This window comes from Phascolarctos cinereus, unplaced genomic scaffold (genome assembly GCF_003287225.1).
Source record: "Phascolarctos cinereus isolate Bilbo 61053 unplaced genomic scaffold, phaCin_HiC Scaffold_2;HRSCAF=192, whole genome shotgun sequence".
Lineage (NCBI taxonomy): Eukaryota > Metazoa > Chordata > Mammalia > Diprotodontia > Phascolarctidae > Phascolarctos > Phascolarctos cinereus.
Window position 1 is genome coordinate 123,438,830 of NW_027555625.1, and position 15,066 is coordinate 123,453,895.

A 15,066-nucleotide genomic window follows, 5' to 3' on the forward strand; every position below is an offset into this window, starting at 1 on the left:
TATCCACTGCACCACCTAGCTGCCCTTTAGCTTAGAAATTTTGGAGTCAGAATTTGAACCCAAGCCTCTGACTTCAGGTTCCCTTGTACTTTGCATTGCGCTATGAAGATTGCCCTGCGTGAGATAGCTTGCTAGTTTGGGGTTATATGGCCATGTCTCTGGATTTTTTAAAAAAAAACTGCTGAAGGTAGCTTATATTAGAAGACATGAGTTTGCTGTGCCCTGATAACGGGGTACTGCACTGAAAAGTGAGATTTAAAAGGGGCTGCTTTGCTTTGTCTTGTGTTTGCATATTATTTATTCTCGTTATTCATTATCTACTGTATGCCAGGCATCGTGCTGGATGCTGTAGCCTGGAGAAGAGATGCAAAGAAAAATAGAAGAAGGTCCTGCTGCCAGAGACTTCAGTGGGGACAGGAGTGACAAGTCACCTTCCTGAGCATGCATGCCTCCCTTTTTCTGGTGGCCTCTTAGCTTTCCCCTTCTTTTCGTCTTCTTTGCCAACATCATGTGGGCTATCCCAGTTTTTATTGTTGCAAAGAGACCTCAAAAGTCATCTAGTTCAACTCTTCATTGTACAAGTGAGAAAATGAGGAAGCATATAATAAAGGAGCAGAGCTGGGCTTCTGCACTACCCTTTTTCCAAACCCCTTTCTTCTACAGAGGAAGGAACTGAAATTCAGTAAGAGGAGCTGACTTATCCAGAGCCGCATAGCTAATTGGTGGCCCAGCCGTGACTAGATCCCAAAGCACCCAGCCTCTCAAACAGCGCTGTCCACATTTTCTTCAAGGCTATTGAAGTCATAGTCGTTAGACTCTTTGTGTCTTCCCTATATGGGGAGGGCTCAAAACTGATCTAATTATTCACATGAGTAATGGTTGCAAAACAAGGGAAAAAAACCCCTAGAGTTGGGGGTCAGGATACCTGAGATCTAGTAGAGTCAGTATAGTGGAAAGGACATTGGCCTGAGGGTCAAAGCAATCAGAGTATGGATCTCAGGTTTGCTAGCTGTGAGATCTACTAATTAGATATATAATCTTAAGGAAGTGACTTACTTTCTTTGGGCCTCATTTCCTACTTCTGTGAAAGTGAAAGAGTTGGGACAGATAATTCCTTGTGGCCCTAAATTAGGAACCAGTGGTTTCTGCCTCTGTTGATTAGGTAGGATCATACCTGTCCATGTGTGTGGACATCCTTTAAAAAGTATGAAGTAGTTTTGTGATGTAAGGTTTGGGGGGTTTTGAGTAATAATTTATGCCTCAGTCTACTATATCTCCTAGGACTATATATACACACATACACATGGACACACACATGTACATATGAATGTAATTTAGATTTCATGGGCTAACTTTGTTAGCTGCTTGGAAAGCTACAGGAAGTGGTAATGAAGAAAGCTAATAAACATACAATTTTATGTGAAATGCCTAGCATTTAACAAAATAGGACCAATAATTAATGAGCAGCAAACATAAAATTTCTGTCTCCACTATCTTCAACTGTGTTTCCCTTTATAGCTATAATTCAGTTTGGCTCATCTCATTTTTCATCACTTATCATTTTTATCATATGTAACATTAATTAAGATTCATTTAACACTAATATTTAATAATAATTTATCTAATAATATTTGATAATTATCAATACTATTTAGTTAATATAATTGATATTCTATTAATCATAATTTATCAGCCATATTCCACTTGTTGGACATATGGGCTATTTCTGTTGTTAGGTTTTTTTCTTTCTAGTAACAAGTGTTTTAAAAATGTATTTAAAGTGGATAGAGTACCAGCCCTGGAGTCAGGAGGACCTGAGTTCAAATCCGGCCTCAGACATATAACACTCTCACTAGCTGTGTGACTCTGGGCAAGTCACTTAACCCCAATTGCCTTGCCAAAAAAAAAATGTATTTTAAAAGGCAGACTTACTGTATAGGCAGACTTACTATATAAGTTCCAGCTCTGTAAGAAGAAACTAGAAAAAACAAGACTTTTGAATTCTTAACTCATTTCCAGTCTAACATTTTGGAATTCTGAGCGACTTGCCCAGGACCACACAGCATTGACACTAAAGTATAGGTCTTGCGAATGACCCCTTACAGTCACAGTATAATATTGCTGCCTCTACATCAGTTTTCCTCAGAAATTTATTTCAGAGTGTAGAGTTAATCATAGTCTAAAAGTTATTCTCTGTATTATTAATTTATTAATAATGCATTATTTAATATGTAATGTTATATATAATATTAGTAATGTGTTAATATTAATACATTTAAATTAGAAATCCTAAACCAAACTTAAATCTGGTTCCCTAAATTAGAGGCTTACGGACGAATTTTTCCTCCATCATGCAAGGCATATACAGGCTGGGGAGAGGTAAGTGATGGGTCCATAATACAGATAAAAGAATTTTCCTGATGCCAGCAGCCACTTCCCAGTAAACACGCCCATTGCATCACCATGCCTCTATTTACTGTGGCATTGATTTTTTTTTTTCCTCACTATAGGGGAAGTTCAAGATAGGCTAAATTTTTCTGTATGGAGTGTGGTATTGGACTGTTGAAAAGAGATAGATTTGGAGTCAGAGGGCCTGGGTTTGAACCCTGTCTCTTTCATTAACTAGTTGCCTATGTGATATAGTAGGCAAGTGACTTCTACTCTGCCGCAGCCCCCTGTCTCCTCATCTGATAGTAATAGGGTTGGTGCAGATGACCTTTAAAAGTTACTTGTACTTCTTGTGCAGCAAATCGTAATTCTCTCATTTAAGGAATTATAAGATACGAATCTAAAAGCCTTCATGTATAGATAAAGAAATTGTGGTCTAGAGGGGAAAGTGACTTAAAAGGTGAGATAATGTATATAAAAGGACATGTAATTGTATTTATTATTACTAAGCAAAATTGGGGCAGGTTGGAAATTAGGAAAAACCGTAATTCCTAAAGAAATACTTGGCCTTTTTCAGAGGCTTAAGCAACGTTCAACCCATTGTATTTTTTTTTTAGTTAATATTTTTCAGGGAATAAAAATAGATTTTCTCCAATGCCAAACCATTGAGGGGAATATAAAGAAAAACAAGTATGTTTAATATGACAAATATATAATCAAGCGAAAAAAATTCTGGCATTAGATATGTCCAAAAAATGTCTTGCTCTGCATTCTTGAGCCTATCACCTCTCTATTCTTAATAACATCATCATTCTTCCAGAATCATGGTTGTTGAATTGATCAGAAATTAGTGGTTTGAATTTATAGTGTTGTTATTATTCTATAAACTGTTCTCTTAGTTGTGTTCATTTTACTCTGCATCAACTTCTCTAGGTCTTCCCAGGGCTTAATCTGTCCCTTCCATTAGTATGGTGCAGTAATATTCCATTCCATTACCGTAATTTATTCAGCTCTTCAGTCCAGTACATGAGTACTCCCTTAATTTCTAGTTTTTTGATGCTAGAAAAACTGCTGCTCTATTTTTGTATATATAGGTCTGTTTCCTCTTTTTTTGATCTCTTTTTAGGTATGGGCTTAATAGTAGGTATTATTGGGTCAGAGAATATGCATACTTTAATGAATTTCTACAACTTGTCGTATCTTAAAGCAACTACTGTACAAAGGCCCTTGTAATCTGCTAAATCTCTGTCACACCTATCTTGTCTTTTTATTATTTTATTGCTATAGTAATCCAGATTTGATTCAGGGAGGACAATTGAACTCTGTCCCAAGGAAGAAGAGAGATGGGGATCTCACATTTTGTAAAAGATAAAGTCAGTAAGTCTGACATCTTAGGTGGACTTTTAAGGCCCCTAGAGAAATACTGCTTCATCTCTTGCCAATAGTTATTTAGTGATGACAGGAAATGAAGACATTCAGAGAATGTCATATACTCATGTAACCTTGTCATTCAGGGGCAGCCGACTCCTCTGAAGTACTTTCCATTGCATCTCACTGCCTCCTTTTAGACCAGACCCAGGAAGGAATGTTCCAGCTTGGGGACATGGAGGTGTACAGAGGGAGGGCAGTAATAAGGAGGATATGAAAGCCCATTTTATAATAAGAATAATTAAACACTCTTTGGTGCTTGAAAATTTGCAAAATGCTTTCCTCCTAAAAGCCCTGTGAGGTAAGAATTTCAAATTTTGTGGTTCTTCTTTTTAGATACATGGAAGCTGAGAGTTAGCTCAGAAATCTTTTAAGTGACTTTGCCCATAGTCACCCAGCTCATGCCTAAACTAGATCTCAAACCCAGCCTTCCTGCTTCTGTATCCAGCCTTCTTGTCCAAGTTCGAATTCTACATTGGGAATAATTATTGAGACTATCTGTTCATTGGTTTTTCTCGCTTGTAATTCAGCAAAAAGGCCAAGGCTACTTGCCCTGCTCTTTGGCCTAGGAAGGTCAAGTGATTGAGCCCTGTCATGAAGATGACTTCTGACCAGAATCTGCTGGGGAGTATCAGCCTCCTAAATCAGCCCAGCTTTAGTTTGGTTTGGACCCCTGTCCTCGTGAGAGCATCACCCTGGCACAAAGGCAGGCCCAGCCACCTTAATCCCCATAGAGTAGCTAGCTCAGCGCATTGAATGTGTTCAGAAATTAAGGAGTGCTGAGAGAGGCAATTTGTCTTTCTTTTTATTTGTCATCCCCCATGACAGATATTTAATCAACCAGCATGCAGCTTTCCTAGAATCCTACAGAGGCCTAAACTACCCAGGGAAACTCAGAACTGGAATACTCAGAAATGTTGCCTCAGGCCTGGGGTGGGGGTGGGGGGGGGGTGAGAAGAAGAAGAAGAAAAAGAAAAAAAGGCACACCAGGGTGAGTCCCAAGTTTTCCATAGCAAGATTGGGATTTTGTAGGCCTTGTAAGACCAAAGCTGGGAGCATACAGTTCACTGGAGGACAGGACATGTGAGAAGTAAAATCTCAGTCACTAAGCAAAGCCAGTTGCATTTCTGAGAAGATTTTATACATTCTTCTCTGTCCTTGTTTTTGTTTCTCAGCAGCCCCAAATGCAGCCCCTACCAGTCCTGCATGACGGTTGCAGGCTGTCTTTTGGCTTTTTCCTTACAGAAGGCCATATGGTATAGTAAGAAGAGCTCAGATTAGGAGATGCAGAACTCTCTGATCAGGTGATTTCTAAGGTTTTTTCTAACTCCCAAAGGCTAGTGTTTAAAATCAAGGGATCTGGGCTTAACCCTAGTTTTTCCATCAACTGGACAGGCCAGTCAATAAAACTCTCAACAGAAGTTCCACTTAAGAACCTTCCAAGCTATGCAATTCCTCAGCCTAGGTGAGGAGGTCAGGGAGGTAGGTTGGCTTTTGAGGCCTTTCCTCAGTGTTATAGCTACATGGAGGCAGGGCCCAGATCAGGTTTGTTGGTTGATTGAATCAGAGTCCTTTTTTTTTTCTTCTTGATCATCCTCTAAATCCATATAAATTCACCTAAAATTCACCTCGTCATGGTTTGCCATCATGAACTGAGCTAAAGGTGACTAGGAAGTACCAGTTGATACTTTGGGAAAGCTCTTTGATATCCCTAGAGGACAGCGGCTCTGCATGAACACATTCGTGCTGCTACAGGGAACTGGATGGCCTGTGGCGAGAGCTGCTTGCAGGTTACCCCCTTCAGGGAGCCCTCAGCCTGTCTGCCTATACTGGTTTCTTCCACTGTAAAGTTCAAAGCACTTAAGTTCTCTGCCAGTGTGGACAGTGGAAAGAGCCTCATAACACTCCGGTTTGAGTCACACTCCATTACTTACTAGCTTTGTGACACTGAGCAAACTATACTCAGTTTTCTTATCTGTAAAATGATGATGATAAAGCTTATTCAACCACTCACACAACAGGTTATTAGGGCATCGTGAATGGCAGGTAGTGGGGAAAAGTCTTAGAGACTTTTGAGGCCTAGATTTTATTGAGTCTTGGCCCCTCAATTGTTAAGTAGCCTTGAGCAAGGATAAACAAGTAAGAGGGAGAGACTGTTTGTAACTGGCAGGAGGGGAAATCCAGAAAAACCTCATGTAGGAGAGTGGTTGCTGAGCTATGCTTTGGTGGAAACTTAGGGATTCCACAGGGCAGAGGTGAAGGAGGGAGGGCACCTCAGATGTGGGTTGATTGCGCAAAAGTCACAGAGGCAAGGGATGGAATATCACAGGCAGAGAACAACTAACGACTGGAATGAAGAAGATGTGAAGGAATTGTTCAGTTTTTCAGTCATGTGCAACTCTTCCATCACCCCATTTGGGGTTTTCTTGGCAAAGATACCACCATTTCTTTCTCAAGCTCATTTTACAGATGAGTAAAATGAGGCAAACAGGATTAAGTGACTTGCCCAGGTTCTCACAGCTAGTAAGTGTCAGAGGCCAGATTTGAACTCATGAAAATGAGTCTTCTTGACTTAAGGCCCAGTGCCATGTCTGTTGCACCACCTAGCTGCTCCATTTGGAGAGTAGCAATAGGAAATAAGTTTAGAAAGGCAGGTTAGTGGGAGCTAGATTGTAGAGAGCTTTATAGATGCCAGGCTGAGAATTTTGTATTCTTCTCACAGAAGCCATTGGTAGGGGCTCCACAGAGAGTAAAGCTGCCTTGAGAGGAGGTGTAGTGACAATAGTTCTCCTCGTAGGAGGTCCTTCAGCCAAAAGTGAATGAGTGACCACTTGGATGAAGCCTTTCCTTGCTGATCTCTCCAACTACCAGTCATCAACATTTATTAAGCACCAACTATGTGCCAGAGATTGTGCTATGTGCTGGGGATATAAAGAAGGGCAAAAGACAATCTCTTCTCTCAGAGTCCCAGTCTAATGGGGAGTGGCTATATACAAATAATTATGTACAATGCAAGATATATACAAGATAATTGTACAAACAGTTAATCAACAGAGGAAAAGCACTAACATTAAGAAGGTTTGTGAAAGGTTTCCTATAGGAGGTAAGTCTTTAGCTGGGATTTGAAGGGAGTCAGGGAAGCTAGGCATTGGAGATGAAGAAGGAGAGCCATTGAAAATGCCTGGAGCATCTTACTATGTCATGGAATTCATGGCAGGGTGGAAGGTGTGAGAATACCGGAAAGGGGGGAGGGTGGGGCACTTTGAATTCCAGAGTATTTTATATTTTCTCCTAGAGGTGCTAAGGAGCCACTGGAGTTGATTGAGTAGAGGGTATTCAGGTGCTTTAGTGTTGTACCGAGAAACTGGCGAGCGAGACCTAGACATAATTTAAAATGTGGATTTATTAGCGTGCGGCTGCAAGAGGTATGCACACCAAATCAAGCAGCCCCGATCAGGGGTCAAGCTAGGGTTTATATGGAAAAGAGCATGGGAAAGCAATGCCAAGGACACTGATGAGGTAATCCAAAGGTGCAGGTGTCTTTGGGGGCTATGGATGGGAAAGTACAGGGAGTATACCGGACAGGGAGGGGGATGGATCTTTGGAGTTTGGCAGCAGGAAGAATCCTTGGGCTGGCCAAGGACACCCCTCTCCCTGTCTTGATGAGAGAATGCTCTGCAACAAGGGAAAGCTTTCTCACAACACAGGAACTTACGAAGGAATTGGGAGGCTTCCAGAGACATGATGTGAGGGCTGGGGCCTGAGCAGCCCAGCTCTGTGTAGCTGTACCAGGGAGAGAGATAAGGGTCATGTTGAGGCCCATGCATGAATAACTGCTAGGCACAGTGTCCTTGGGCTGGGGAGTGATTGTCAGAGACAGTGTTTCTGAGACTAGGGAGAAATTGGGGCACAAGTACAAGCACAAGCGCCCGAGCACCCCATCATTACAGGTCAGAGATCACACAAACCAGACCAGGTGTCCTGGTCTCTGGTATAAACATAATTATCTAAAGCAATTATATTACAAGCTTTTTTATCCATTTGCGTTGGAGGTACAGGCTATGCTGAGCTATGCAAGAGTACATTTCACTATTGTTTAGATTTAGGAGAAAAGAGGTCTGGGGCAAGATTAAGCAGTAATTTCTGCTTTCCATGACTTAAAGGGCCCTACTACCTAAATGGTAAAATAATGTTCTGCATTACATTAGGAAGATCACTTTGACATGTATTTAACTACCACGTAGTTAACTACTCTATACATATTTGTATTTATTAACTTTATCCTTTCTCTATTTTTACATGTACTTAGCTCCCCCCATTAGAATGTAAACACTGAGGGATTGTTTCCTCTTTTGCATTTGTATCTCCAGCATTTGGCACAAAGAAGGCTGTTAATAATTATTTGTTGATTGATTGGTTGATTTCATGAAGAGGCAAATTGTGATTACTCCCCAGTAATGCTATCAGGGCTGCTGGCATCCCCGATAGGTACTCTAGGAATCTCTAGCGTATTTTTAAACTAAATACAGTATCCATTTTTACTTCCTGTCCCATTACTGTAATAGTCACCAGGGCTTTTTTTATGACAGGACCTCTCTTCTGGAAGTTCCTTATCAGAGAAATCAAGAAAAAAGGGTAATTTGCAGTGTGACTGACTCATTGTCACACCCTCAGATAGTGCCAGTCAGCACGTCTGTCCTTTACACAGTGGTTCTCCTTCCTCTTTGAGAGGTAGAATTGCTTGTGAGCTGGTGCTCAGAGTTTGGTACTGTAATTATCCTCTGAATTGTTCCAGTAGTGGGCCTGGGTTGTGTTGAACCATCCACAGGCTCTCTACCTTGTGTGCTCTTCTAAAAATCTGTCTGGGCAGGATTAGGGGTTCTGTCTACATCTAGGAAGTTCTTTCATATCCTAAGTTATTGAGGAGAGTAGAGCCTCTCCAGTTTCCTCTTTGTTATCAGCGTTTGTATCTTCTCTACCTTTTATGGAGAACTCATGAAGGGCAAGCTTGCACGTGGTGGTCAGAAGAAGCGAGGACATTCTCAAGATCTCTCATAAGAACTCGGGAATTGATTGTGTGACGTGGGAGACACTGGGATGGGACAGTCCAGCATGGTGTGCCCTCGTCAGAGAAGGGGCTGTGCTCCATGAGCAAAGCAGAATTGAAATAGCTCAAAAGAAATGGGAGATGCACAAATTCAGAGAATCCACCCCAAATGTTCACAGGGACTATTTGTGCCTGACCTGTGGTGGAGCATTCCAAGCACGTATTGGTCTGTTTGATCAGCCACAGTGGACATACTGCAACTTGACTCTGTGTCATTTGGTCCTCTTCTGAGAAGGAAGGACAGCAGCCAGCTGGATTGTAAGCTCCATGAGGGGGAAAGCCTGTGTCCAGTCCGAATTCTGCATCTCTCATTTCTTTCATCAGGGCCAAAGGTCTACTGCCCACAGGTGCTGCTTGATCAGTGTTTGTTCGTGTATGAATAGCTGTTCCTGGGTCTGTCTCCTGGGATTTCAGTGGTTCTCACATAACAGTGTTGTACGTTTTTCTTTCTTGAAGAAAATTAGTAATTGCTCATGACATTTCAAAAACAGCACTATGCTTTTAGTATTTCAGTTCAATTTACGAACATTTAGGTATCTATTATTGGAAAAAATATTGTGCTGTGAATTGGGGATACAAAGAGAAGGTGAAACAGGAGAAGGTTAGGGGTGTGGGTGGTGTTTGTGGCAACACCATAAGTGGTCTTTACAATTAGTTAGCCGTTTGCAGTGAATTCAGTTCAATTCACAGATCTCCTTTTAGGAGGAGATTGATGGGATGCTTATTGCTTCAGCCTATCCCACTTTGGGACAGCTTTAAATACTGATAGATGTAGCCCCTAAAACTGTAAAGCATAAGAATTCGTTTAGTGTCTACTGTACTCATCTCTCCACTCCCTTTCTCAGACCAGAACCTGGTCGTTTGCATTCCAGCGGTGGTTCCTGTAGTGCATAGAGCACTGGACGTTGAGTCAGGAAAACCTGAGTTCAAATCAGACTCAAGACACTAGCTGTGTGATCCTGGCAAGTCATTTACTATGTGTCTACTTGAATTGTAGAATGAGGAAAATAACAGCAGCTCCCCCCGGGGTTGTTGTGAGGATTAAATGAGATATTATTTGTATGTGCTAAGTACTGTGCCCAGCACTTTGGATATAAATGCTTATCACCTTTCCCTTTCCCTCACTTCCTAAAACTCTGTGTGTGCTGCCTAGAGTATTATTTTTGGTTCAAGATCCCACATTTGGAAAGAATATTACCAAGTTGAAGAATGCCAGGAGGAAGGTGACCAGAATATTGAGGAAACTGGGGATCAGTTGAAGAAGCTGGACATATTACTCCTGAGAAAGTGAAGGCGTAAGAGAAACAACCATCTCCTGAGATTTGAATGTGTTATGTGGAAAGGGCTTCTTCTTGTTCTGCCTGTCTAAAATGATGGGTAGCAAGTGGAAAGTTGCAGTGAGACAAATTTAGCCTTGATGCAAGGAAAAATGTACTAATTAACGATTGGCTATTCCCAACGGATTGGCTTGCCTCAGGAGAGGTGAGTGCTGCATTATCCCCGTCTTCCAGCAGAGCTTGTCTTGTGGTAGATGGACATGGTACTCTTCCTCAGATCTAGCTTGGACAAGATGTGTGTGTAGTAGAAGGAATGCTAGGTTTGGAATTAGAAGATTTGATTAGGTTTCCTCTGTCACTGTTTAATCACTTTTGGCTCAACCTCAACCCTGGATTCTGCCTGTCTTCTGTGTGCCTAACTTTTATATACTGCCAGCGAAAGCTAGAAAATGCTGAGTCCACTAAAATATGATGCAGAGCTGAGAAGGATCATAGGATCTAGATCTCCACAGGCTGGCATCATGGGCCAAGTTAAAAGAAGGAACCTGCATTTGTCCTACAGTTACTTACTTGAACGGTTAGAGACTGTGGAAGAACAGCTTAAACGTGCAGCCCTTTTGAAAAAAGGTCCTAGGGATTTTAGTTGACTATAAGTTCATTAGGATGGGGCTGCTAAAAAAAAAAGTACCATTTAATATAAGAGTTGTGTTAATTATTACAAATGTGGTGTCCAGGATAGGGGCAGTCTTGTTATTTTGCATAAGTCAGTATTCCTTTTCTAGAGTACTATATTCAGCTGTTAAGAAACTGGATTGTGTTCAGAGGCTGGCAACCTGGGTATTTTTGTGAAGACCAGATAAAAGTGTTCTGTATATCCTCAAGTGTAAGCTATCGTCATTATTACAGTCCTATTACATAGGACCATAGATTTAGAGGCAATTTGATTTAACCACCTAATTTTATAGATGAGCAGCTGAGATCCAGAGAAATTAAGGGACTTGACCATGTAGCTAGCTGCTGGATTCAGAGTCAGCAGGGCCTGGGCAAGTCAAGTTAACCATCCCTAGCCTCAGTTTCTCCATTTGCAATATGGGATAATAATAACACCTACCTCCCAAGGTTGTCAGGATAAAATGAAACAATATTTGTAAAACACACTGCAAACCTTAAAATCACTATACAAAACTAGCTTTTATGATTATGTATTTAAAGCAAGCTTTGAACCCAGGCTTTCCTGACTCCAAATGTAGTACTCTATTCATCCTACTAGACTATCACCTCTGAAGAATTTTTATTGAAAGATGGGGAGAACATTCACAGTCTCCAAAGCAGGATAACAACAAATAAACAAAACTGGCTTACATAAATTCTGAACATGGCCTATGATTCCATTATGTTTCTGTGGATGTCTGTAGATTTCTTTTTCAGATCTCATAATAAAGTGGCCAACTTATGTTCTAGGAGACCCATACAATATCCTGTGTGGCCCTAGAGGACAAAGTTGGAACCTTGTCTGGAAATTACAGAAGACATCTCTCTAGTTCTATATACAGAAGACATTTCTAAATAATTAGAGCTCTTGTCCAACAAGGAAATGAACTGCCTGAGAGTCAGTGAGCTCCATCACTGGAAATGTGTAAGCAGAGAACCAGTTTTTAGGGCAATTGTAGAAGCTTAACTATATCACAAAGACTTTGCCATTCTTCCCAACAAAAAGCTAGGTGGTATTATTGAAGTCTTTGGTCCTTGAGATTTTTCAGGCAAGATAGAGTTCAAGCTCTTCTGGATGTTCTCTCCCCACTTCTTCCTTTAGCACATTGTATACTACTTTGTTTGTAGTCCTCCTCCCAGGTTATGTGGCTTTCCAGAGTACGGACTGTGCTGACCCCACATAGATTTTACCTTCTGTTTTCCTCTGTATTTGCTAAAGCCATATTTCACAATTATTGTTTCCTGGATGCATTTTACTGCTCCCTAAAATGCTAAGGTTCCTTACTTTTAAAAGTCTAAAACAGATTTCTTCTCTCTTACTGTTCTTCCCATTCCAGTTCCCTCCTTCCTCATTCAGTCTTTGCCCTCTTTGAGCTTCTGAGAGCCTGGAGTTATGGAAGGTGGGGCCCTCTAGGAGGCACAGGATTCACATAGCCTAAGGGTTCCTTATATTTGTAGTGGTCTGTCATATAAGAGCCTCATCGGCTGTCCTTGGACAGCCACCACTCTGACCCCACTTCAGAGCCCCCGTGGCTCAGCTACTTCCTCCTGTTATCTGTCCTGGCTTTTAAATAAGGAAACAAGAAAATCCAGAAATATGAAGGGATTTGCCTAAAGCATACACAGGTGGTAAGGTTGATCTAGGTTTAAACTCAGCTGTTCTGTGTCCATGCACAGATGGTACACTGTATGCAGGATTCTGCCACCTGCGGAGCCATGAAAATGTTTTTTCAATGGATGATTGTGAACTAAGTCAAAAAAACATTCATCTAGTGTTAATTAGGTATACAGAACATTGCACTGAACACACCACTAGGCAGTGTTCCCAGTCTTGCTGCTGTCTCTGGCTGTGAAGCTCCGCTCAGTTATTGTCTCTTTACCGATGAAGTTTTCTGAGTAAGGAAGTTGATCAAATCAAACAATCTCAACCCCCTTTGACCTTCAGAGAAAAGTGCCAGGAAATACATTTTCTTTTCCTCTCTGCAGAAGACGGAGACTTCCTTGCTCTGGACCTTGGAGGAACCAACTTCCGTGTGCTGAGAGTGAGAGTAACAGACAATGGCCTCCAGAAAGTAGAAATGGAGAACCAGATCTATGCCATCCCAGAGGACATCATGCGTGGCAGTGGGACCCAGGTAGGTTTCTTGGAGAGGTTCTCAGACTCCACATTCTAAGGCTCACCTGATGCTATTCTCTTTGGGGAAAGCCAAAGAATGTGTACTTCAAGACCTTGCTGTTGGACCTCATTTGTCCCTTTTCCTGGACACATTGCTTGACCCTATATGTCAGAAGCTCTTGCTTTTGGAAATAGCCTATTTGGAATGGTAGAGCCAGTTGCTGTCCTGCCTTCACTGACTCAAAGTTCAGTACCCTTTCTACTCCAGCAGTGTGGCTACCTCCTAAGAGATGCCAATGGGCAGCCAGGTAGAGCTGCCCTTCTCTTAGTTGGACATGTGGGTTTAGAACTCAGGGCAGACAACAACCTTTAAATTCTTTACTACAGGTGTCTGTATAAACCTTCGTATGAGATTCTCTTCTATAAGTTCACCGTAGTAACAGAGGTTGGAGAACATGAACAGGGATTGGGAGACTAGGATCTTAATGCTCAGAAGTTCTGGTTTTTAAGCTTTGGACTGGATGGGCCATAGGTGAACTGATTTTTGCTGCCCCTTCAGTCAAGGTGTGTCTGCCTGCATTAGTTATAGCATATAATTTACCAGTCTATGTGTGTGGGGGGGAAGCTGGGTGGTTTTTTTTGTTTTGTTTTGGTGAGGCAATCGAGGTTAAGTGACTTGCCCAGGGTCACACAGCTAGGACGTGTCAAGTGTCTAGGCCAGATTTGAACTCAAGTCTTTCTGACTCCAGGGCCCATGCTCTATCCATTGCACCACCTAGCTGCACCCCCCCCTTTTTTTTTAACAAGCCTTTTATTGTGAACTTAATAATTTTCAAACACAAATGTTCCAGTATTTACCACCCCCAACCCCCTCCCCCCCAAAAAAAAAGGAAGAAAAGAAATGTGTATGAAACCATGAGCTTCTGTTACATACATTTTTTAAAAGCATTGGTTTCTATTTCCATCCCTGGTCTCTTGAGTTCTCAACCAACATTCTTCCTAATTGGCATTTCATAGGAAACAATGTGATATAGTATATAATAGACCGAATTGGTTGTTAAAGACCTGTTCTTTCCTGCCCTTGTGACCCTGGGCAAGTCACTCTCTTTCCTATTGAGTTTCTCCATCTCTAAAGTGGGGGGAGGGCGTGGTGTCTGATTATGTCTTCTCTAGATTTGGTTCTTCCCTGTTGCTTAGCCCTGACATTCAACCAGCTGCCAAGTCTTGTTGTCCTCTCCCAGTCTTTCTCTTAGTCTAGTTCAGGCTCCTTCATAGTCCGAGTTGGTCTCCTTTCCTCCAGTTTCTCCCCGCTCTAATCCATCCACCACACAGTTACCAAAATGGGTTGTCACCACCCTTCCCTGCTCAGTTCTTCAGGATTTCCCCTTCCCACCCAAGCACAGGATAAAAAATAAAACACCAACAAGCCCAAGTTGCAAATGCAAAAAGGCTTACTTATATCTTTCTCTATAGAAAGAAAATCTTTAGCTCTTATTAGAGAGATTTCTGGCAGTTGAACTGGTGGTAGAAAGAGATTGGGGGTAAGGTGGGAATGGGGTGTGCCATGTCCTAAGCTAGGGCTGTTGAAGATACAAAGTTTAGATTGGTCCCTGCCTTCATGAAATGTATAGTTTAGCAGGAATGAGTGCCACTTTGTGGTGAGGGGGAAAAGCTGGATTTAAGAACCTTTATTTTTCTTCAAAAATGAATGTTTCTTAATCTTTCTTTTTTTAATGTAAGGAAGAGTAAATAAAGATGAATTTGATTTTAGCTTCAAAATAATTTATTTCAGAAAAAAAGACCAGATAATCTTTTCAGACAGCAACTAATTAGTAGTGGATTCTAGACTCCCTGTTCAAGGGAGGGTAGATAACCTCATCCATGGGCAACTTCTAGAAGATCAGGATGAGGCCTATGTGAAGGACGGATGATGCTTAATTATTAAATGGTATTGATAGGAAGGAAAATTCATAACTAATACTGAGTATAGAGACTGGAGAACTCAGAAAACAAGAAGAAATGAAATGAAAACTGATTTT

The 15,066-nt window shown here is 41.4% G+C and overlaps 1 protein-coding gene across 1 annotated transcript in view; it reads left to right on the plus strand.

Moving 5' to 3' along the window:
- Positions 1–15,066, plus strand: part of HK2 (hexokinase 2) — a 96,085-nt gene that overhangs the window by 46,841 nt on the left and 34,178 nt on the right. The window contains exon 3 of the mRNA XM_020985310.2: positions 12,898–13,046. Coding sequence (XP_020840969.1) covers positions 12,898–13,046 — 149 coding nt within the window. The remainder of the gene's footprint in view (positions 1–12,897; positions 13,047–15,066) is intronic.